This window comes from Hippocampus comes, unplaced genomic scaffold, assembly GCF_001891065.2.
Source record: "Hippocampus comes isolate QL1 unplaced genomic scaffold, H_comes_QL1_v1.1 scaffold315, whole genome shotgun sequence".
NCBI lineage: Eukaryota > Metazoa > Chordata > Actinopteri > Syngnathiformes > Syngnathidae > Hippocampus > Hippocampus comes.
In genome coordinates this window covers 148,673-173,224 of record NW_017805539.1, presented here as the reverse complement: position 1 = coordinate 173,224, position 24,552 = coordinate 148,673, and the positions used below count along the sequence as shown (strand labels likewise).

Genomic DNA, 24,552 nt, shown 5'->3' with positions numbered 1-24,552 from the left:
TTCAATAATCTATCATAATAAATCATCATTTTTTTAAATTTAAACTTGAATTAGTCAATCTTTCAAGACTTTGACCACTTTTGCTGTCACTATATACTGCAATTCCTTTAAACGTCAAAATAGTCATTGTTCGACTGAACTTTTTATCTATTAAGAATCCCCTTCAAAATAGATTATATACTGTATGTATTTTATATACATAACATGTATGTTTTAATTGAAAATAAATAGATTCAAAGATTTGGGATATTTGGGTTTACATGCGGTGATTTCCGTGCTAATTTTGAACGTGGTTACGCTAAATTAATGATTTAAAAAAGATGAAAAAGCCACCATTCACAGCCAATTTGAAAATCAAGATGAACAATGACGATAAGCAGATGTGCTCAGTCAGCGGTGACCCTAAGGAAACTTTCAATGTCTTCTTTTTTTCCGTGTTGTGCAACTCTTGTTCGCATTTTCAATGAAGTGCGCGATGGGATTTCTGCTATTACGCAATCTGCCTGTTCAACCAGGTGTACGTTGCGCACGCGCACACGCACTCGCGCGCTGATGACGTCAGGCCCTTATTCGCGGAAGTTGTGACCGTGTTGGGAGGAGGAGGAGGGAGGAGGAAGGGAAGGGGGAGGGGAGGCGACGGGAGGGGCGGGGGCAGAAAAGCGAGAGGAAAGAAGTACAAGTCACATCTCTTATGAACTTAATAAAAAAAGTTGGTGGACGTTCCGACCTTCCACCTGCTGTCCCATTTCATGATATTAGACGTGAGTGTGTACAACGGCGGCGGAAGTTCTGCGGGCAGGAAGAGGCATAAGGAGGAAGAGAGCTGGTCATTTCAAAGTTGACCACTTCTCTCTCTCTCTCTCTCACTCTCTCGCTCTCTCTCTTTCGAGACACTTTTTCTGGACTCGGAATGTGCAGCGGTTGTTGTGCATGTCCACACACTTGAGTTAGTTCCGCTCTGTGGGTGCCAGTAATGGCCACCTGGTCGCCGTGAAAGTGACTCAGGCGGGCTAAAACGTTGAAGTTTTCAGCTGTCATTTGCATTGAAGGTTGAAGTCACAGCATTTAACCGCATTATCCTTTAACGCTAGACGAGTCAGACTTTTATTAGTCAGTGGCAAGTCAATTGAGTGGCCTGAGTTTTCCATTATTGCGCTCAAGCCAGTCAGAGCAGAGTTGAAAAAGAGTTTTCTTGGACAATATTTCAAATGCAGCTCCATTCACAAACAGACAGAGACAAATCAGTTCGATATGATCTTGTGTACATACCATGACAGAATTTGTGTAATGTTAGCTTTTTGGTTTTTTGTTTTTTTTGGAAAAACAAAGCTTTGGCATCTGATGAGATGAAGCCGTGTTTGAATAATAAATACTGATGTCACAAGGGATGCCAACACTGTAAATCTGTACACTACTTTTTATAAAAATGCACTGATACTATGGCATTGATACCACAGCCTGACCTGTTGACATCTTTGGACAACATGAACAGTTTTAGGGCTGAACAATTCATCGCATTGAAATCAGCATTGCATTGTTCAGATTGCAAGGGCTGCAATTATTTATTGATATCTAGATAAGTTCAGTCCGAAAGAAGCACACTCCACATTTTTACTTGTTTTCATGCAATATGAAATGTTGAAATGATCAAGCCACAGATTTGTTTGCATTATTATTCTAATCTGATTTACGACTTACTGATTTATGTTGACATCAGTCTTGTTTAGTAGAATTGTGTGTATGTTTCCAACTCTAATTCAAATACATAAACTGTCTTTCATATTAATTCATGGTTTATCTGCCTGTATTTTAGTATAAGACAAAACAATTATTGTATAATTGATTTATTGCTTGTGCTTGTTTAAATAAAATACAATCTCATTCACCATATTTTAGGGGGAGAAAATGGCAATTAGATAATTTTTCTCACTTTACTGCACACTGAACCACGTGAAAGAAAAGTAACTGCAAAAAGGAAGTTGATGTAATTCAGATCAAGGCTATAAAAAAAATATCTCAAAGTGGAAAATGTATGGTTCCGCTGATACTTACAGGTAGGGGAGAACCACATAGATTTCATTCCCAGCAATATTTTAGTACATATTAACATTTTATGAGAAAAATCTACAAGCAACTTCATCTGAAATACATACAGGATTCTTTGTTAAAAAAAAAAAGTGGTTCTGCCTGAACACACGTTTTCTTTAAATTTAAGGAACTTGAAGACACAATTCAACAAAGAGGAATAGTGTACTGTTTTACAATCAAAGTGGCATTGGCTGGTTTGAGTTCGCTTGAAAAAGAGGAACATAAGAGTCACCACTTTCTTGCATCAGAATTCAGTGTCTATATTCGTCCTGTCAGTTTGAATAACATTTAGTTTTGATTGACGCTGTCTGGCAAGCGCTGGCCAGAAGCGTTAAAGGCACCATGAAAGTGTCAGAATGTGTTTTCATACATTTCTAAGGGCCGAACATGTGTTGTTATTGATTTGCATTACATCACGACCACCGGGGAACTCTTGTATTGATCCAGCCTGTAGAGAAAAAATATATATATATCTTTCTCAAAGGACACGCAGTTGTATCAATAAGTAGACTAATAATCCATTCTGACAAAAAGACTCTCTTGTAACTTTCATCAAAAAGGCGAAGGATGTAATCAGTTGTTGTCGTGTGAATATTTTTTTTGTGATGTTCATAAGGAGACCGAGATAAATCATTTCACAACTTTCTCACCATTAATGTACAACCCCCCCCCCAAAAAAAAGATGTTTTCAAGAGTTGAAGTAAAATAAACAACAGAGATGTTGTTGTTGCGCAAGTCAACAGTGCACACCCTCTTTGGTGGGGATGTGGCTGCGTTCAGAATAGACCATAAGCGCGGCAACGCATTAAGAATTTCCGGCGGAAAGGTTAAGTACCGTACAAGTTTCCGCTGTCCGTATGTTTCAAGCTACTGGGATGCCATCTGATGGAAATTCTTTCAATGTGTGATAACCGTAGGTTGTGTGATAGGGTATTTTCAACAGTTGTGATGTTGGTCTTTTTCAATGCTGATATTTCATCCGCGGTTGTTACTTTTGAAAAGATAAAAGGGAGAGCGTTTCCTGTTATGTTCAGCGATTCAGCTCTGCTTTTTATTTTAACACGTTGAACCTGGTATTACAAAAGAGATGGAAAGAAAGATGATTAAGCCTTGCAAGTCTTGAGTACACACAGATTTGCATGCACTGTGAAACTGAGAATGACTGATAAAATATGGATTCTTTGCACTGAAATTTGGATAACTGCAGATATGAAACTTATTATGGCATTTAATGCAACGTTACGTAATTCCAGCAGGGAATAATGGGTGGGTAATCTTTGAAGAGTTTGAGGCTGCTAATTGTTTGCCACTGTGTTTGTCTGGAGACCGGAAGTTAGTACGCCTCTTTGCCCCAAACACGCATTGACATCATATAGACGTTTTTGGGTTTTTTGAGGGGTTTTTTTTTTTTTTTTTTGCTTTATATCACAAAAACCTAGCACATGAACATGGATGTGTAGACTTTTTATATCCACTTTATGACAACCAGCCAATCGGCGGTCAGTGCGCTGCAAGCTAGCACGTGAAGCTCATGTTGGGCAGTTGCTTGACTGTCAGCACCCATTTTTGAAAACTGGTCTGTCGCAAAAGTGTCGCAAAAAGCCAAAGGAACAAACAAACACACACAAAAAAAACCGTTCACAGCTACTCCTTTGATCATTGCTGAAAAGCGCTGCTGAGCTAAGCTAGCATGCTGATGTTCAACGCTCAAACTTTTATGCAACTTTGGGGGATATATTTCTTCCCCCAAATCGTCTCAGTTTCTGAATTGTACAACGCTTTGGAGCGTTGTAGATTTGAGGATGCAGCTGCAGGATTGTTTTGGCATCAGGTAACATAACTAGGGATGGATACCAGTATTTACATTTATTTGATTCACCAAGTGGATGGATTTGGGTTAAAATCTCTGCTCGGGTTGTCCTATGTATGTTGTAAATTGATCGTAGGTACGAATGTGAACGGTTGTTTGTCTACACGTGCGCTGTGCCAAACTGGTTTAGACCGAATCAACGAGAAACAAGCGACGCACTCCATTTTAACGCTCATCAAGACAATTTCCCAGCTTCGCACAATCACGAAACTCTTAAAGATCAATTAGCTTATGATGCCCCTCCCCAATCGGAACTCCTTTTGTTTATTCCCAAATGTATTGTTTCCAAATAACACGGATGGAATATTCCAGGTTGAGACCAACGACTGCAAGTCAACTCAAATCTGTACACAAGCCAACAGTAAGCTTGTGGTTATGGTTCACCACTCCCGCTGCGTGTATCCATGGAGACAAAAGCACAGCTAAGTTCACCACAAAGAGATGACGGACAGAATATTGTGGAAAGAGATTGAAGGGTACACGGGATGATTGAAGCCGCTCTAGGCAGCCAGCCCGAGGGCTCTTATCAGGGTCAGCCACACCACTCGCTGACGTGATATTATATACGGTCAAACTATCGACGCTGATGAAATGAAGAAGGCGACAACTGATCCAAAAAAAAATGGGAGATTCGGATGTGTCAACAGTCAAACAAACGGCGTACAGGCCCAAAGCAACGGAGACAGACAGGCGGCAATCTTCAGATACTCGAACGCAGAAGTGGACTCAATCCAAAAATCCACTTGATTAAAATTGGACCTGTCCAATTGAGCATCCGTCAATCAGTGAAGGTTTCCCTCCTGACTCCTGACTGACGGGACCGTGTGACATTTGAGATCTCTTCTGCTTCCTTTTTGGCAAGTTGTGAGTAAGAGTGCGATGCCATCAATCGCAAACGGCGGCGACTTGCTTGCCATAAACTTGAGGACTCGTCAACAGGATGTAATACAATTTGATGTATTCGTCTGTCAGTGTGGGTGTATTGTGGCGACAGAATGCAAGTTTGTTTTCAAGGTCGGAGCCCGCAGTCGTCGGTGTCGACCTCAAACAATGGGCCGCAGCTGAATTTCCCCCAGCGCCGCTCAGTCGCTGCCTGAGTGTCATGTTTATTATTTTTAATTGGATGCACAGTGGAGCCTTTAAGATCCCACGTAGCCATCTTAAAACCGTTATTATACTCTCACAGGCAATTTTTTAAATAAAATGTTAAAAATCAATTGTCGTGGCTGGGTGATTAATGATAAATTAATTTCAATTTAGTAGTCTTGCTGATTTTATTTTTAACAGCTTGCATAGATCAAATCACATTCACCGCTGACACGCACTGCTTCCAATAACAAAATGGCTGCGAACGGGGAGGAACACACGTCGCCAACGAAGCGACATGAATATAGTGTCCATTCTGTGCATGCATGTTTTGACGAAAGGGCCTTTTTCCAAGAGGAAGCAGTTGTTTTCGTGATCTGTAAATATTTCTGGAAGTTGGTGCGACTCAATAATGAAGCGGGGAAAAACCTCGGGGCCGAACAGTTTAGGATGAGGAGAAATTATGCAAATCCTAGCAAGGGGAAAACAATAAAGTTGGATTTATTTCTAAATTGGGACTCCGGTGGAATGTGACTTCATTGTAATTACAACTTGAACATCCTGACCTTACTTTGTAGTTAATGATGATAAAATACCTCGAGCCACATTTTCTACAGAAACATAAAAAAAAAAAGACTTCCAAAGTAGAGAGATTAATAGTGTCGATTAGAGAATGCAGTATCATGCAAATGGTGGGTGCATTGTGGCTTTACAATGGAAGAACTTGAAACACAAACATACTCCACCAGGAATGAAGAAGTACTTCCCGTCCCCTGCTTTTTTTTTTTTTTTTTGCAGCTACTGCAATGTTCAAAATTGTTTCTGCTTAGAACAACATGATGATGATGTAAACGCCTAATATAGCAAAAATGCTCAAAATTATCAATAGAATACCACAAAAGAATCTCTTGAGACTACAATCATGACAACAATGTTCACGATGTGTGTCAAAAATGACTTTTGAGAACATTTAAAGAATTTGAAATACGCCTCATGGTCCAAAAAAAATACTGTACTTAATTTCTCTATGTTCTGACTGTCTGTGAGGATGTGAAGGCGATTTAATGGGATTTGTGATTGAATCAGTCAATCGGTGGGTGGCGTTTGGTGAATACGCTAATTGATAGCTAACATGAAGGCTGTCAGTTAGCCATAGCGGGTCACGAGTATGTTTTCAGATGGCATGTGTAACACCGCTTTTATTATACATGAGGATAGACTGATATTTTTTATGTAACCATACTGCAGGCCTCATTTGTCGTCAATATTTACATGTGCTTGAGGCTGCGCTGCTAACTAACCGCACAGACACAACAACCTTCTCACCTATTGCTTACAGCAAGGTGTCGATATTAATGCCAAAACGTCATTGGCAGTTAGTTGGTTCGACCCCGTGTTGATTGGATTAGTTAATCGAATTGTAAATGTTGCAAGTAAAAATTAAGGAAAAATTAGGAATGCTCAGTCCCATTTTGTTTTTAGTTTATATACCGGTAGGTAAGCGGTTCGGAAAATGTCTGGGTGGATTGATAATCCAGTCCAATTTGGGGATTTCCCTGTGTGTTAATCAAAAATAATTAGCACAATATTTACCCTTTCAGAATGTTGCATACCAACATGCCTGACAATGAAAGGTTTTTGTGACACATGTTAAAAAAAAAAAAAAAAAAAATCACTTCAGAAATCATATATAACCACTTCCGTTTCTAATCGAGAGAGTTCTCTGTTGAGATCTATATTTAGATGTGTGAGTGAGATGCCTACTTTTTTGTTGTTATTGTTTTGTTTTGTTTTTTTAATATCACAATTTTACCACTTTTTTTTTTTTTTTAAGGTTTGAAAATAATTTTTAATTAGTGAATTTGTGACTCGGAGTTGATCCAGGATATCCGGTGTTTGGGGAAGCACGAGGCGCTTGAAGTGAGGGGGACGATGTAAGAGGAGAGAGGCAGGAAGGGAATGGGGGGGCGGGGGGGGGCAAACCCAAAATAGCCGGCTCACATGTTTGCAGTGTGTGCCGTGAGACGGGCAGATGGGTTCTCTTGCTGAATGACTGGCTTCCGAATTGAATTTTCTTTACCATGGATTTGCTGAAGTCAAATTTCTTACAGGAAAACGAACAAAAAAAAAAAACCAAAAGTTTTCTAAGACTAAAGAAAACTCAAAATTGTAATGAAGTCTATCAAAAGTTACATTCTGAGAAAAATCAAACCTACAATTTGAACTTTTAAAGGTCAGGCCTTCCCGACTTGCACCAAATTACAAAACAGCTCGATGTTGGTGTTTGAATTCCCAAGTCTGTATATTTTGGGTTATGCAAAGCATTAGTTGTATATAACCAATGGGAAGTTCATCCTCAAACTTCTATCATTTTGTTTGCGCCACAGGTTGCAGCTTTAGAGCGCCTCGCGGTCTGTCGCGAGTGCGCGTACACCACCGAGAGAGAGCGGACGTGATGCTCATTTAAAAATGTGATGTTATGAACCATACGTATTTCCTTGATTGTTTGACAACACAGTTTTAATGGCGCATGCAGGAGAACCCTCAGATTGTCATCATGAGGAAAAAAAAAAAAAGTCCGAATCGTTATAAAATGGACTCTCGGCACAGCAGCGACAACGCAGATCATCTTGTTAAAATTGGTATGAGAATTATGAATGCACTAGCTCTCTAATGCGGGGCTGTTCACAACTGTTTGATCTCATGCTGACAAGCTTGCAGCTGCTCATCTCCTGCGCGCACAGAGCCAGTGTGTTGTCGGGCGTGCCAAAACAGAAGCATCCTACACATGCGCTCCTTTCAGTTAATTCCCATCATTCCAAAGCCCGTGTTCTGACACGCTTTCTGAAGTATTGCCTCTCTGTCGCGCTTTTTGGCTTCATCTCACTCTCTTACTCTCACCCGCTCAGTTGTTGCGCTTTCGCCGCTTAACATGACATCTCCAGGCATGATCGGCTTCCCATGGCGCCACTTTTCGCAGTTCCACCGGAGAACAATTCATGCTGGGAGGCGAGAAGCCACACGTGGGGCAGCAACAGCGGCGGCGGCGCATGCGCTTTGACTGGCTCGGCGACTTACTTGTTTGTCTGTCTTGCGCTCATGTGCACTTTGGTGTTTTTAGGGTGACAGACTCACAGGCAGCCAATGGAATATGTGGTAAGGCACACACAATTGCAGAAACACAAAGGGCGCACTGTGGTAGAAAGGGTTGGCTAAACATGCCTTTGGCAAATATTTAACAGAAATGTCACCTGTATAAGAACCAACACTGAAAACAACCATTAGACAAACTTACAATAAGTGCATGAAGTCGGAGTATCATGAGGGATGCAATTTTGCAAAGTCTGAATTTTCCGAAGTAAATCTTGAAATGTTGGTTTCAGCAGGTTAAAATGATTTTTTAATTATTAATGGGAATAAATGTGATGTCCTGCAAGACTCTTTTTGTATTCATATTATTTTATGAAAATACTTGTTCATTGAGAAAAAAACTTCATTTTACCAAGCAAAAAATAAAAAATAAACAAGAGTCAAATATTATGAGAAACTCAAAATTATGAGAATGCATTGTAATATTGTGAGGGGGAAAAAAATAAACATTTTATGATAAAGTCAAAAGATTGTGAGGGAAAAAAATCCGATGAGACGAATAATGAGGTTATGAGGAAGAAACAAGAAAAATTGTAATGTTACAAGAAAAGGCTTCAAATGAATTAGTTAAAGTACAAGACAACAAAAAGGATCATCGTAATTTTGGCCACAAAAGGAGCAGCAGTGTGGTAATGTTGATGTTCAAATTATATTTTCTTGTACATTCCAAATTATTTTCCTGAAATGTGTTTAAATGCATTATTATCGTAACTTTTTTTTTTCTCAGAATGATCTGACTTTAATCCTGCCGTGTCTTTTACTTTATTCGCGTAGCTTTTTCCTGATCTTTTTTTTTCTTTTCAGCTCGGCCCCACTACTCCTTTTGTACACCTGCGAAGTGTAAATTTGTCAAATGAGTGAGCGTTTTAAGGATTTAAGAGAACCCTCCTGCAGTTCATCACTTTCGAATATGATAAACGAATCTAATAAAGGGGCTGCGTGATGAAAGCAGGAGAATCGAATTAGCCTTGTAGATAGTTCCAATGCAGCCATACTTTAAACAGAAATGTGATGATTTCAAAGTGGTTATCATTCATTTTTATCGTTTTTTTCATAGCTCATTTGGTGGGTATCCCTGCATGGATTACATTGAAAATGTTATGAAACGGCTTCCCTGGCAGATGAATAACCGACATTTGCATCCTTAAAGCACCGTCCAATCACCGACCGCTGTAATATGTCACAGTATGTTGGTTTTGGTCAACCCGTCGCCACAGTGTGTCATGTGTTTCACAGTTAACAGGTATGGTGGGGGCGAGGTTGCACTTCTATCTTCCCCAGTCACTAAACAGGTCACCAATCATATCACAAAATGATCTTACAAGCTGCAGACAAGTTCCAGGATTGGCGTCACAGAAAATATATTTCAAAACCAAACTATCAAATGTTCCTCCTTGAAGCAATGCCCCCGGAGTCTTAAAACATTTTACCAGCCGCCTCTGCCACCTCTTGCTGCTCTTATGGGCGCATTCTTCCAGGATTTTCCACAGCTCCATTCTCACGCCCATCTTGATTTCATCCACGTCTTCAAAATGGGTCATCGTGATGACCCCTCTTGAGGTTAGAAAAGAAAAAAAAATTATACGGAGAGAGTTTGGCTAGGTTAGGAGTTTGCTGTAGCGTGGCAATACCAGGAACTGACAGATGCTCAGGGAAGTGTGAGCAGCCTAGTCCTGCTGCAAATCAGGTTCTGAAAAACATCACGGTCTCATAGTACTGCAATTACAGCTCAAAAATATATTATTTCGAAACGTTTCATTAATTTTTTTTTTCCCCCATGGAGTGCAGTCTCTTTTATTTTTAAACATCATATCATTTTGGTCAATTCGTTGATGTAAAATGAAAATGAGTGAGTTTTTCTCAATAAAATCAAATTGTAGTACCCCCCTAAGACGACTTATTTTTCAACAAATGAATCGCTACTTCTGTGCTCTTCTCCGATTTGTGAAGTAACGTCAGAGCAGAAACGAGCTGATGTTGGTCACGCTGTCAAGTTATTTCACCAGTTGTAGACGCTCTAACGCTCGTTATATTAATATAGTAACGGCACCTTGAATTTGTCAAGGAGTGATAATTGGCACTCTGATAAATGTGAGATCGTATTGGAAAAGTGCTCTCGTGAAAAATCCAAGCAGCTTTGACTTTTTGAAAGCGCAATATGCCAATCGCTGAGCAAAGCCAAAGCCGCAAGATCTATTTGTAGGCGCGCCGGTCGATCAACCGGGGCCCACAGCAAAGAGGAAATCTCATAGTTTGTGTTTGAAATATCGCTTTTGTCACAGCAGTCCCGCAACCTTTCTGACACACTTCCTATATCCCAGTAGATAGACGCCACACCAGTTGTGCCGCGGTACTGCAGCGCCTGTCGTGTCATTTAAGGACTCCCGCGGAACCACTTTGGGTGACTTCCTCTGCTTTCCGCAACACTGCTTTCTCACGCTTGAACGGCAATCTCTGCTGCTCGCGCTCCTGAGAGAATAGCACTAACGCACAGTGTCGCTACCTTACGTCGAGGAGGGCGAACTGTCTCCATCCTGTCTCTTTGTCTTTTCTTTCATTCTCAGCTTCTCGGGTTACCAAACATGAGTAACGGAGGCGCATCGGACAGTCGACCCACCCATTCCAGCCCTTGTTTCCTCACTTATTCCACATCTCCATCTCCCCGCGGAGAGCTAATGTGCAGCGCGAGCATCCTGCTGAGCATACACATGTACACAGCTAAACTGAGGTTGCGGGGAGGCGGGTGGAGGGAGGCGGGGAAACAGGATGAGAGGAAAGGAGGGGTACTGTATGTGTGTTACAGAGATAGAGAGAGAGAGGGATGCTGAGAGACGGTGAGGGCAAGAATAGGAGGCAGCGTCACCCGCCTAGACATGGAGGGAGGGGGAGGGCAGACAGAGTGGAAGTGGAGGGGGAGAAGAAGAGCACAATGAAGTAGTGCCATTGTCCGCCCTGGCAGCGCTGCCATTCCACCATCTGCCCCAAGTGAGGGAGAGTGTGAATGGGGGAGCGGAGGGGGGGGGGGAGAGAGAGAGAAGAAGCAAAAGAAGTGGAGAGGACAGTCCAACACACAGGAGGACAAGAGGAAAGATGGAGACGCGCAGCCGACGGTGACTTTGTGAATTAACCGAACGAAAGACGTTTTGATTCTTTATTTTTTTTTTTTTAGGGAGTGGAAGGACTTGAAGGGAAGGAGAGGACGAATGAGCGGCGAACATGACTGTCATGTGAATATGGACCGCAATTTGTTTTTTAAACTCTTTGTACAGAAAAGAACTAATTCCGCTCACTCGGTTGTACTTTTTCATGTTGAGCTTATGATGTTCAAGTCGACCAGTGTGTTGTTGCTTACAGTCTTTTGAATATTCAGGTTGTTTATTTTTTATGCAAGTTTTCTGAACCTCAGTGTTGTCGTACAGGCTTGTTGTTAGGTCCGTTTACTCTTACTTGCCAGACATTGCCCTAGTTGGAGCCGGTCGCATGCCGCCAACATGGCGTGTCAACATTGATTGGCTTTTATGGTCGGCGCGACGCCGCTCCAACTTTGATCATTTCCTGAAAGCTATTGATCTTTCAGGGGGGGGAGTTTGGTCCTCCTGTTCGGTGAGACAAAGAAATAATGATGTGGAGTCATCAACGTGATGATTAGCTGCAGTCGTGTGATTCCACCGCGCTCTTTGTCTGCCAACTCTTTTTCTGCCGTTGTCAGGACTTACTCGGCAAACCTTCTCAACAGGCATCTCTTTTAATCGTCTGTTGCCATGGCAATGGCTTGCAGCTGCAGACGGAGCGAGATGTAAAGTTTTTTTCTTTGTCTGTATGACTTGTTTAAAACCGGTGCTTCTCCATTCTTTAATTGCATCCATTCAGGGGAGATGATGCAGTCCCCTTTGGATTTGTGATTGTGTACAGTTTTTCGAAAATTGGATGAAAACACTGACTGCCTTTTGTTTTCATGCGCGAGACGGACCCCGTCTGTGCTGAGCTCACCAGTCTCAGAGAATCAGGGTTGCTTCAGGTCACCCGTCTCCCCCCAGCCCCCACCCCCCTCCCCGCTCGCTGTTTTGCGTTCACCCTATGGCGAGTCTCAGTCGCTTCCTTTGTCCTGATCTCACCTTAAGTCAACTGCGGCGAACCTAAATCCCCATCAGTCAAACTGACGTGCCGTTCGGGGGGGGGTTACGCCAGGATAAATTAGATTCACAAACTCAGTTTGGACATTTTGCCGTGCATGGCTGCCTGGCCTTGACGCGGCTAATTAATGATTAGTAAAATATTTGTGGCAGGTTCCCCGAATGACTCGCTATCCCCCCTCGTGTATTGCGGGTCTTCCCTTCTGAAGTCACCTCGCTTAACCCGTCTCCCCCCCCCTGTACGCTTGAGCATCCGTTTGTGCAAGGATCTTTCAGTTCGGTTCTGTACGTCCAGACCCAAGGGGACGACTTGAAATAATTGACTCTTGTTATGTGTGTGGCAGTGTCTTGTACTGTCCACGTATAGATGACTCAGGATTTCCACTCACGTTTCGTGAGTCATCTCCACTGAAGTCACCTGACCTCCCCTGTTTCCTGTGTGCGCTCAAGCATCCTTTTGGCAGCACACGACTCTTGGAACCCTTCAGTTGTGCTCGTTTGAAGAAGTCAGTACGGGTTGAACCTTTTGTAATCTTTTTATTTTATTTTATTTGTTTTTTTGAAGAACAATCCATTTATATGTGGGGCTTGTCAGACTGTTTGGTTTGGCCTCGGCGACCCCTTGGCGGTTGACCCCCCGGTGGCCCTGAAAGCAGGGTGACTTTTCCAGCCATACTTCTTGAACAACTTTTGTCTCACGCCGCTCGACTCTGAGCGGATCCTACACGGTGCTTCTAATCCACGACCAGATGGATGACTAGCGAACTTTGCTAGACAACCCCTCTGTGGTGCTAGACTGGCTGTGGGCGACTCTTGGTTTTGCGCCCACCGCAAGCTGGTGCGTGGGACTTCAGATGTGGTCTGAAGTGTTTATTTATTTTGTCTTTACTTCACATGAATATTGGTGCCAACCTTGCAGGTGCAGGTCTTATCTCGGCAAGGTGTGTGCCGATCTCCCCGGTGGGAGTAAAGGTCAAGAGATTGCGACTATGACTAGTGCCTGAGCCACGCTGAGGCGGCGGTGTTGCCTGTTTGACTGTTTTCCTTGCGGAACTTCGGCTTGTGGGGAACTGTTAATGTTAACGGACTGTTGTTTGCCTTTAAGGTTGGACTATGCAGAATATAAGGTGGTACACTACATCTGTACAGCAGTCCACGGTTTAAACAAAAACAAAAAGCTTTATCTCCAGACGAATAAGGCCTACATCACTGCTCTTCTCTCAGGAAACTGACTCCTATCTGGGCGTCTTGCTTGACATAACAAGGTCAGTGCGGCGATGCATTGAAGGGTCAGCAGAGAGAGAGTTTAATTGTGGATGACAAATCAGGTCTCATTACTATCACAACAAACCCGTTGGCCTTCATTCGCCAATGATCTGCATCCTCTAGTGTGACATCACCACTGTGCTACTGCAGTGGATGTCCGACACATATTTCCAATGGTGCTCTGGTGGTGACCAATTTCAAACCACAACGGCCTCACTTGTTTTAGCCATATCAGGAACTTCAGTCAGGAACGGGCCGTTACGAGCCCACTCTTTCTGTTTTCTTATTTCACTGGTGTCTAACTAGGTGAGTAGAACCTCTGGCCGGCCCTTCTCTTGAGGCGAGGGAGGCAAGAGAAACCCGCGGTTAACAACTTTCGAAACAAAAGGCACTCTTAAACGGACAGCCTGGAGAACGGGCAAGCAGCCGCGGGAGGGGGCGAGGGGGAGATCATCTGGAAGAGGCGAGAGGAAGTGGTGGCACGGGAGAGGGCGGAGGCGCTAGAGAGACAGAGGCTGGCCGAGTACATTGTGTGGAGGAAGAGAGAGGACTTCCAGGAGAGGCGAGGGGAGAGGGAGAAGAGAGACAGGAGTACCGAGAAAGGGAAGGAGGCAGCGCCAGAAGTGATCTGGAAGAAGCGTGAGGAGGACAACGCGGTTAGGGAGCCAGCTAAGACCAGTCACGGCGGACCCCAAATTGTTTGGAGGAAGAAGGAGAGGGAGTAGAAGACTTTAGCAGACTTTAATAACAAGGGTGCTTCTACCGGGAGTGGGACACTAGCCATAAATGTGTAAGCTTGATTTCTCTCCTTTGGCCAATTGAGCTTGCAGGTGTGTGTTGTAGGCTGCTGACCAATTGAAACGTTGTATCTGTCGTCGCCTTGTTCGGGTGCTCAGCCCTCTCGCGATTCCCCTCGGTGGCTGCTAATAGGGTTTTTATCGGCCTGTGTCAAGCTGGACAGAGCCGCCAAGGGAGCTCTCTCGCGCATACACACCTACGCTCCTTCCTCCCCGCGATATCACACACACAAATGCAAGCGGCGTTGAGAGACAATCACTCGTGTTGATTTTCTTTGGTGCCACTGACAGCTGAGCTGAGAGACCATTTAGTTGGGACACAAATCTTCACTGATTGGTTTAAAAGATGGCCTGTTCAATGGAGCAAGATGTCTTTTTTATTTCTATCGATTTCTTCGGGGTCATGAGCTGATCACACAATGAACTCTGCTTTGAGAAGTGAACTGATGTCAACATGTCGCGCACCGAGACGCTCCAAAGCAACCGTCAGCATCTGTACACAGCCATCATCTGGAAGGTCGCTCTTTTCCTAAAAGACGTTTTTCACACCGCTTACGTTGTGGATGAAGCCATTTTTAAAGCGGTCCACTTTGGGCTGCCTTCAACTGAGTGGAAGACTGACAACCGGACAGATGGATGCCGCTCTCACGCTGAGGAAGACCGGCTGCGCGTCCTTAAGAGAGAAAGTCTGAATTCAGAAACAAATCAACCTTGATACACATCACTACATCCTGTGTGGACTTGTTCGGACGTTCAGACTTACAAAGCAGAACCACTATGGAGCTTGTCCCTAAAACCAAGTACAGCCACTTTCGAAGTGAATCGCTCAGCTCGACTGATGAGACAAACTCCAATCCATCGTCCTTCCCACCTTCAACTCCCGCCACGCCTCTCACGCCCTCTCCTGGCTTACCTTCTTCGATCTCCTCCTCCTCCCTCACTCCTATCTTGCCCCCTCCTTCTCCCCGGCCACCTGAGAACAGCCCCACCACCCTCTGCTCCTTCTTCCCAAGGATGGGCTCCTTGCGCCTGGGCGTCTCTGCCACTCTACTCCCGGGACTCAAGGCCTCCAGCAGGCCGCCGCCGACCCGGGCACCCGTCGAGTCCCCTGGGGACGACGGGAGCACCTCCAGCGCCTCCCCTCCGCTCCATCACCCGCTCCCCCCTTTAATCGCTCCTTCTCCCCCTCCCCGACCCCCCCTACAGGACATGAACCGGCTGGGAGGGGCGTCCAGGAGGGCACGAGTAGAAGGTGCTCAGCTCGGGGGAGATGAGTGGACGCGGCATGGCTCCTTCGTCAACAAGCCCACCCGCGGGTGGCTGCACTCTGACAACGTGGTCAGCACGACCGGCGTCTCCTACTCCGTACGGGTATGTGAATGACATCGGAATCTTGTCGCCATTGGCCTGCTTATACCTTTTCTATACACTAGCAGTTAAAAAGTTTGGACGCACCTTCTCAATCAACTGGATTAGCAAGTGTGTCCAAACTTTTGACTACTAATGTACTTAATACATAGTGTCCAAACTTTTATCCGCTAATGTACCGAACACATAGTCCTCATCCTCTCCGTTAGCCCATAGAGGAGTGTTTCCCACCCTTCAGTGAGCCAAAGCATGTATTTTTACATTCGAAAAAATGTCACCAAATCCTCAGTTTATTGACAAATTTACTCAGTGTGATGTCTCGGGCTGTTTTGTTTAGTTGAAGGCAAATCTATTCTTCTTTAGGTTCTTTGCACATTTTTGCCATCTAGTAGAAGTGAGATTGATTGTTCTGCCTGTCGCTATATGTTGCTGGCATAGATTGGTGATCAAAGTTACATGATTTGCCATGAACAAACAATAATTTTTGAGTCACCTAAGTGAAATTGCGTCATGTGCCCTGGCACAAAGGTTTGGAAAGACTTCAAGAGAGAATCAACATTCTGAATGATCATAAGTAGAAAGAAAATACAGGTAGCCTGACAATTATAATATGCAGTACGTTGCTTGCTAGCTAGCTAGCATCTGCAACAATTAGCTGTAGATCGTAGTTATTTTTTTTTCTCAAATTTGTCATCTGTTTACAGCACCAAAATACCCAATGTTAAGGTAAAAAGGTATATGACCTTTAACTGGAGAAAATTAACTGTTAGTTTTCCAATATGTGTAAAGGGAGAGAACATCCAAACGTTTCAATAGCTAAGGCAACAGGAAAAGGTTGCTCATGTTATGGCGTTTGCTTCCTATTTCCTGTGCAGTACATGGGGTGCGTGGAAGTGCTACAATCCATGCGAGCGCTGGACTTCAACACCAGAACTCAGGTCACCAGGTGAGGCCCCGCGCCGTCCGAATTCCCCGTGTGTCTGGTCATGTGGTTAAAATGTAGCCAGACACATTTGTGTGTTCCCCTGCTTGCCTGTCCTTTTTCTCTGCTACAGCGTCTGACTTGTTGTGTGTCTGCATGTCTGCTGCTTTCTTGACCCCCCCACTTAAATTAGAATGTTGTGGCATTCCAGTGGTTTCCTTCTGGTTTCCGTCACAATGTTTGTGTCTGTGGCGCGAGGCGAGCACACCCCGCCGGCGACAATACGTTCAGTCATTTGATCCACGCAGCACAACAAGCTAGTCCAGGAAGGTGTCAGCGTTTATGATTATGCTACAACGTGTTTGCATGTTGTAAATTTTTCAGGGAGGCCATCTCGGTGGTGTGCGAGGCTGTGCCGGGAGCCAAAGGAGCCCAGCGACGAAGAAAGGTACACAGCAAGCACACAGTCTCCGCGTGCACGCCCATACGGGACATCATTTATTTATACTGCTTAAGTGGGCAGCAGTGGTAAAGGCTTTTCTGGACGAGAGCTAGATTTAGCTTGATTGTCCACTCTGTGGTCAGTTGGCTATGCAATCGCACGCTCTGGCGAATCATACATGCGTCTGGATTTAGGTTGATTGCGCAGTCCTGCGGATAGTGGCGTACTCGCAGGTAATTACCGATCATGCACGCTTGCTACAAGAGCGGCTCGAGAGGGGGAGTCATAGGTGGAGCTGCCAAAGTCAAACATAATGCGACTTCCAAGTTAGTCCCATAGCGCATAAAATAAAGTGATTCAGTCCAGGGAAAAAAAAAAAACTGCCTCCATCTTGAACCATGTATTAACACGAAATAACAATAAACATCACTGTGAAATAAAAACGATAAAGTTAGCATTCACCCTTTGGAGACCATAATGAAACCTTGATTCCTATTACAAACAAAGGCATAATAAAACAAACTTCGACTCAAAATAAGTCATCCTTGTCCATGTGGTGAAGTGTTGTTGGCCTTTTATACGAACTGTATCGCTGCAATAATTCCACTTGCATACATAATTTTTGTTGTGAAAGCCGTTCTTCCGCACTCCGTGTGCCACCACATTTTCTGTTTGACTTTTGAGCTATCTTTTTGTAAATTGTACCAATTTTGGGGCATTTGCATAGATGGAGCCAGTGTTAAGCTCCAACAGCTGGTCTCTGCTCGGTATTCTTGTCAAACAAAAACCAGACAGGTGGCTATATTCACTGGCCCCATGCCATAGCACTGTTTGACCAAGGAATGCCTTGCCCGTCGCAGAGCAAAACTAACACAATTCTAAGATTTCTCTTAGGTCTCTGTAATCTCTGGTTATTCCAACTCAGCATGTGAGTCCTATCCTGGTGTTCAGTGTATCCGTGTGTGTGTGTGTGTGTGTGTGTGTGTGTGTGTGTGTGTGTGTGTGTGTGTGTGTGTGTGTGTGTGTGTGTGTGTGTGTGTGATGTTCTTGTCCAGGCCTTTGTGGATCGTCCCGTCTGCTCCTCATGGGCCACAGTTGGCCTTGCCGAGCAGACAGGATCGATTTCACAATTGCAGCTGTTCTCTCCCGCCTTCACCCCAGCCACGAACACTTCCACACATGCGGGTTTCTTGCAGACATGCTGAGACTCTTTTTTTTTTTTTTTTTTTTAAACCCCTAAGCCAACGGTCACCAAATGTTGTCCGCGGACACCAGATGGCCCCCAAGGGCCACATGAGTCACTTGCAGGCCTGTTCTCGAAGGAGCACAGCGGTGATGGGAGTTTGTGGTTTTATAGGAATGTTGAAGAAGAAATCATTTGTAAATGTAAACACTTTTGCAGAGAAAAATAGAACTCAAGTGTTGTATATTGATGTTTATGTTTCCTACCTTTATTGGCTTCACATGTCATTTCAGAAGTGTGAGTCAAACTAGAGCCCTTTGAATGAATCGGCTCTTCCAAAAGGCCGGTGACCCACGCTCTTTGAACATGTTTGTTTATTTCCTTTTTCGCTCCTTTGCAGCCGTCCTCACGCTGCCTCACGTCTATTCTCGGCAAGAGCAACCTGCAGTTTGCTGGCATGACAATCAGCCTCACCATCTCCACCAGCAGCCTCAACCTGCTGGAATCGGACTGCAAACAGGTGGGACAGAATCTCTGTTTGGCAGCGTCGACGATTGCGCACACTGCAGTAATCCCATGTTTTATCAAAGACAGAAAAAAAAAAAAAAAAAAGCCAATACGTAACATCCGAGTGATAATACTAGAATTGACACATTTCGCTCCGGCCTCCATCCAGTGGGTGTTGCAAGCGCAAAGGATGAACAGGGTTTGCGTAACGTGAGAGATAACATGCAAATTACAGCACAGTGGCAATATTTAACATCTTCAGGTCAAATTCCAGAGGGAAACGCCAACGTTGGGCAGGTAACGTGGGTGTGCTTCCTCAGTCAAGGGCTCTTTGTGTGTAAATTCCAAATATGAATTCAAGTCCTGGCCTACAGTGCAACATTTGAAGCTCAACACGACAGTTCAGCGATGCTGCTTCGCATCATTGTTGTTCAAAACTGTCACCATCATAAAATATTTGTACATTTATTATCTACATTTATAATAGCACAATTTTAAGATAAATTTTATCTTTTTTTTTTTTTTTTGACCAGTACCGAACCAGTGCCAAGGTTTTAAAAGGAAAAAAAAATGGAATCGTTGATTTACAGCGCATTTCATACACAATGTAACACAATATGCTTCACATAACGGAATTAAAACACAGTTAAAGAGATTTTAAAGCAAAAGAAATAAAAAAAAAATTGATTACTAAAAGTGTGTACAGTGCATTGCAAGAACAAGAATTTCCAAAACATGATTTTAAAAATACTTGGAAAGACCTACATCATAGGTGTGGGAAAGTAGCTTAATGTTTTTTCATTTATTTCATTTTATTTTTATTTACAATGATATAAAAGCCTTTACACTTTATTGGTAGGTTTTGAATCTTTATTCATTCATTCATTCATGTGATTCACTCTGACACCATCAAATCGGGAGTCTGCATTATACACAAGTACAAAAAACAAAAACTTTTTAAGGGTGATTTTAGGAGGCGTATTGTACACGGATGCACGTTATTCATGGGATTTTACGGTAAGTATACTCAATAATATCGTATGCACAAATATAGTTTTCATCTCAGTAAAAAAATGTGCCATTTGCGGGTCATTTTCAACCCCCGCAATTAGCCATTCTGTTTCATCTACACGCTATTTATGTTAGCGTCTGCTACGTAAATGGGATTTTCTTCACTTTTCATTGCTCGTAGCGAAACGATTTCCTATGTTCCAATTTCCAATTGTCACGAAATGTAAAACAAGTCTGTTTTTAGAATTGCTCAACGCATGCGGAGGGTGTTGCCTAAAAAGCTGTGCTGGAAGTGATGCGCAATCCCACGAAAAAGTTGAATAAATGTGCTTGTTGGAACAGTAATTATGCTGTAAGATCTTTCCCCCCACCACAAAGACTGTCCTTCAATTCTCGTCAATGACCATTTCCACGGACAACTATTTTTGCAGCCCTTATTATCGTCTGTATTCTTGTTTTCCAATGGAGAGATGGTAGAAAGTAGTCCAGCGTGTACTTTTTAACGCAAACAGGCCGCCCATTCGCAAAATTAACCTCGAGAGCAGAGAGTATTGTCAAGTGTTAATGCTGTTATTGATCCGTTCTCCACTTTTGTTGTAAACTGTTGAAACGATGTCCCACGTGTTGCCCGAAGCATCTTTAGCCCCGCTGCAGTTCATGGCACTCGCGTGATGGAAAAACCAAGCGCGTGTGCCAGTAACAACTCCACATTTGTCTCGTCATCCACATGCTCTCATCCGCCGTCCCTCATGTCATCCGTCTCTCTCTCTCTCTCTCTCTCTCTCTCTCTCTCTTCGTCCTCTTCCCTTTTTTGCTCCACAGATAATCGCCAATCATCACATGCAGTCCATCTCCTTCGCCTCTGGAGGAGACCCAGTGAGTCACCCGAGCCCCCTCTCTGAGTTCACATCTCTCTCACTGGCCTTTTTCCGTCCGTCCTGCATATCCGTCCTTCCTGCTTCTTTCTGTCATCTTCTATTCCAATGATTACCACTCACCCCACCGCCGCCTCGCCGGTCTCCTTCTTGATCTTATTATTACTCCCGCTTATCTCTCTTTCAGCTCTGTGTTGTGTTTTTCCTAACTCCTGCTACAACTCGAAAAGGCTGCGGCTTGGTCTTTCTTCTTGTCAGCCTTTCTTCTTCTTCCTATATCGATTCCCCAGTCCCACACCCCAGCCGCCCCCTAATCGTCTCTCCCTTTCTCTCTCAGGACACGGCTGAGTACGTAGCATATGTGGCCAAAGACCCAGTCAATCAAAGGGGTGAGCAAAAGCTGCAACATTGTCATTCTGTCACTTTTAAGTCTTTCCGAGACACAACAACGACACAAATGATGAGTCGCCGATGTGTCAAACTGCTTCAGTGTAGCACCAGCTACTGTTTAGGAGAACTCACTTAATGCCCCCCCACTTTTAGTATCGGTGACTGGTATCGGCGACCTTCACGAATACCTTGCAATAAGGCCGGTAGGGTATTGGTCGGGTCTCGGTACTCGCCCATATTTAAAAATAAATGTGCCTTAAGTCCAATATGAATAAAATGATTAATTAAATGAATAATTAAACTAGAGTATAAACACTAAAATGGCATGGACTCAAGTAACCTAGTGTCTAGACAGAAGTTGAACGAAAATGGAGGCACACAACTCTGTGACGTGGCCACGCTGACAAAGAAAGGATGCATTTATATGAGGAGATGCACTTATTAGTTTCAAATCGACAACATACCCGGTGGCTAATTGAGTCATAGTGTTTATTAGAGTGGAGGACACAGTTTGAGAAACGACGGCACAGTAAACCAAGTTCTTTAATTAAGTGTCCATGACTGTTACCCTACTAGGGTGTTTTGTCGAAGTATCTATAACATTTGAGTAAATGCCGATCCTTCTCTACCTGCCTTGCAGCATGTCACATTCTCGAATGCGCTGAGGGTTTAGCCCAGGAAGTCATCAGCACCATCGGCCAGGCCTTTGAACTGCGCTTCAAACAGTACTTAAAAAACCCACCCAAACTCGTCACGCCTCATGACAGGTACTCATGCGCGCACGATCCATTGGATGGCCCTTCAGTTTGGATGCAATCTCGTCATATTTCTGTTTTGGTCGCCACTCTCAACATCAGAATGGCTCCATTCGATGGCTCTGCATGGGAGGAAGAGGACGACGAGGCCGCCCTCCTGCCTGACGTCCCATACTATAATAACTTCCCCGGTAAACAGCCTCCCCCTGGTGGTCTGGTTGACATGAGACCACGTCCGGGAGCTACACTGGTGAGACAAACAAGATTTATGCATCCATGCATTGCTTTCACATGCAACACCGATCCTGGTGGTTCTGCGTTTTAGAGATAAGATCATAATCGATTGTAAAGCAAGCGTAACAGACTCTGTTTAATATCAGCACATCACAATTGACTGTTTCATCCTTTTAACTGGCCAAAGGCAAACATTCTGCAAATACGGGACAATTGTAAATGTGTATCCTGTAAATCATTTCTGGTGTGTGTCTGTGTGTGTGTGTTTGCAGCCTTATGGACAACCTGGTCAGAATGACATTCACAAGCAGCCTCTGCCGCCTCTGCCAGGTGAGCTCCTTTTGCCCTTGAGACAGCAGATGGCGTGTGCCAAGGTTATCATTCAGGTGCAGAATGAAGAGTGAAAGATGAAATATGCGAAGCATAGGCTAAATTTAAGCGCGTGCTTTTTAGTAGGGGCCAAGGAAGGCGGGCGAGAGATGTTTGATGACCCCTCTTACGTCAATGTGGATAAGCCCCGCCCCCCAGTCGCCGCCAATGGGAACGCTCACAGAGATGCTTTTGACATGAGTGAGTTACTCTTGACTCGAACCACAGCACTTACTATATGTCATTCACCTTAAAATAATTGTACAAACTGGATATGTCATCATCATTTCTTTGTTTTATTTACTCATTTGTTCAAGATCAAATTGCTACTGTCAAGGATGTTTGTGCCAAAATAGTAAATCAATCAAATATGGTAAGCATTATCAAATGATACTGAACCTACAACGGGTAATGGATTTTCTACACATTTAACGACTGACCGAAAGTCTGACTAAAGACACCTTTGACCATCCCACTTAGATTCCCACATATGTGAATAGTGCCATAAAATACATAAAAACATTGTAAATGGAGTCAGTGCATCTTGTCCTCCTAATACAAGCATAAATCCCACCTTGTCTTTAAAGAGCCATTTGATGATGCCCTTGGGGGCTCCGTGACAGCAGCGCCCCCTCTGGTGGAGCAGTTACAGTGCGAGACTTGGTTCCATGGCAGTTTAAGTCGCAGGGAGGCGGAGAGGCTGCTGGGCCGCGATGGAGACTTTCTAGTGCGGGAGTCGGGAACCACGCCGGGGCAGTATGTGCTCACGGGACAGCAGGGCGGTCAGCCCAAACACCTGCTCCTCGTCGACCCGGAGGGAGTGGTGAGTCCCGAGGAAAACACGGGTATCTTGCATGCAGTTCCATGTCCAAATTTATTCTCAATCTTCTCAACAGAAGGAGCCACTGTATTACAGTTTGCTGTACAAGTTTAGTCAAATTAACCCTTTCGGGGACAGCAGTTACTGCAGTGTGCATGAAAGGGTTAAAATAGCATCAAAAATAAATATTTCGCCAACATTTTTGCATTCGAAGCACAAATTGAAGAGCAACATGACAGCTGCATGTGTACAAAATGCACAATAAATTGCTCCGATAGAACAAGCGCTTCACATTTTCAGTAGATTACAATACAGTGCATGCAATAGCAGGGTCCTTTAGAATAGCGCAGAGGTTTGGTTTTCCTCACAATGGGGGCTATAAATCAATTTTAAATGTGAAAAGAATGCAAATTTGGACTATTTTCAAAAATACACATTTTCACTGGGTTATGTGACTTAATCATTTGCGGCCAGAACACATCCCGTGAAAATGACTAACTTCTCAAATTTGCCAGGATATGAAAGATGTAGATTCACCAACATATGTTTTGTGCTCACAGGTTCGTACAAAAGACCATCGGTTCGAGAGCGTGAGTCACCTGATCAGTTACCACATGGACAACAGACTCCCCATCGTTTCGGCGGGAAGTGAAGTGTGTCTGCAACAGCCGGTGGAGCGCAGAGCCTGAAAAAAAAAAGGAAAAAAAAACAAAAACATATGTGGCTCCACCAAATACAACCACAGGAATACACACACCACCATCAAAAGAAAAAAAAAAGGAAAATAAAGGTGTGCAAAATCTCTGACATGCTGCTGTTGTAAACCAAACTGTGAACTGCAGTCCCAATTATCTGGCAAGCGACCCTGAAGCACTGCTGCATCGTCTCCGCAGTCTACCGTGAAGCAGGGAGGAAAGTCCAGGAAACTAAATGCAACTTCAAAAGAAATCAACCATGGAAAACAGGTCTTAATTTGTAATCATTGAAAAAAAGAAAAAACAACAACAACAAAAAACAAAAAGGAACGTGGAAAATAGCAGCATGAATAGAACATGAACTTGCATGCTTTCATTGTGATTTCCATCCTTGAACGTGTTGCTGGGCAGAAAAACAAGCTTTGTTTTATTATATATATATGTGTGTGTGTGTGTGTGTGTGTGTGTGTGTGTGTGTGTGTGTGTGTGTGTGTACAAACTCAAAAAACTTCAAAAGCAGCCTTGAAGACCCTAACCACTCCCCCCCTTAAGGACTGTTGAACTTGTAATATGGGGGAAAAAAGCATGTAT

The 24,552-nt window shown here is 43.7% G+C and overlaps 1 protein-coding gene across 5 annotated transcripts; it reads left to right on the top strand.

Moving 5' to 3' along the window:
• Window positions 1-632: 632 nt before the first annotated feature.
• shc1 (SHC (Src homology 2 domain containing) transforming protein 1) lies at window positions 633-24,250 on the top strand. Of its 5 annotated transcripts, XM_019878643.1 has the most exons (14): window positions 633-826; window positions 8,166-8,200; window positions 15,597-15,761; window positions 16,634-16,704; window positions 17,065-17,128; window positions 18,706-18,825; window positions 20,646-20,699; window positions 21,036-21,087; window positions 21,729-21,855; window positions 21,946-22,093; window positions 22,350-22,407; window positions 22,531-22,647; window positions 23,034-23,269; window positions 23,827-24,250. In XM_019878643.1, the coding sequence occupies exons 2-14, from the start codon at window positions 8,189-8,191 to the stop codon at window positions 23,953-23,955; spliced, it is 1,353 nt and encodes a 450-aa protein (XP_019734202.1). In that variant the 5' UTR covers window positions 633-826; window positions 8,166-8,188; the 3' UTR covers window positions 23,956-24,250. The 5 variants fall into 5 exon arrangements, with proteins under 5 accessions (XP_019734202.1, XP_019734204.1, XP_019734203.1 ...); XM_019878645.1 differs by lacking the exon at window positions 20,646-20,699; XM_019878644.1 differs by lacking the exon at window positions 8,166-8,200 and having other exon boundaries at window positions 634-826.
• The last annotated feature ends 302 nt before the right edge of the window (window positions 24,251-24,552 follow it).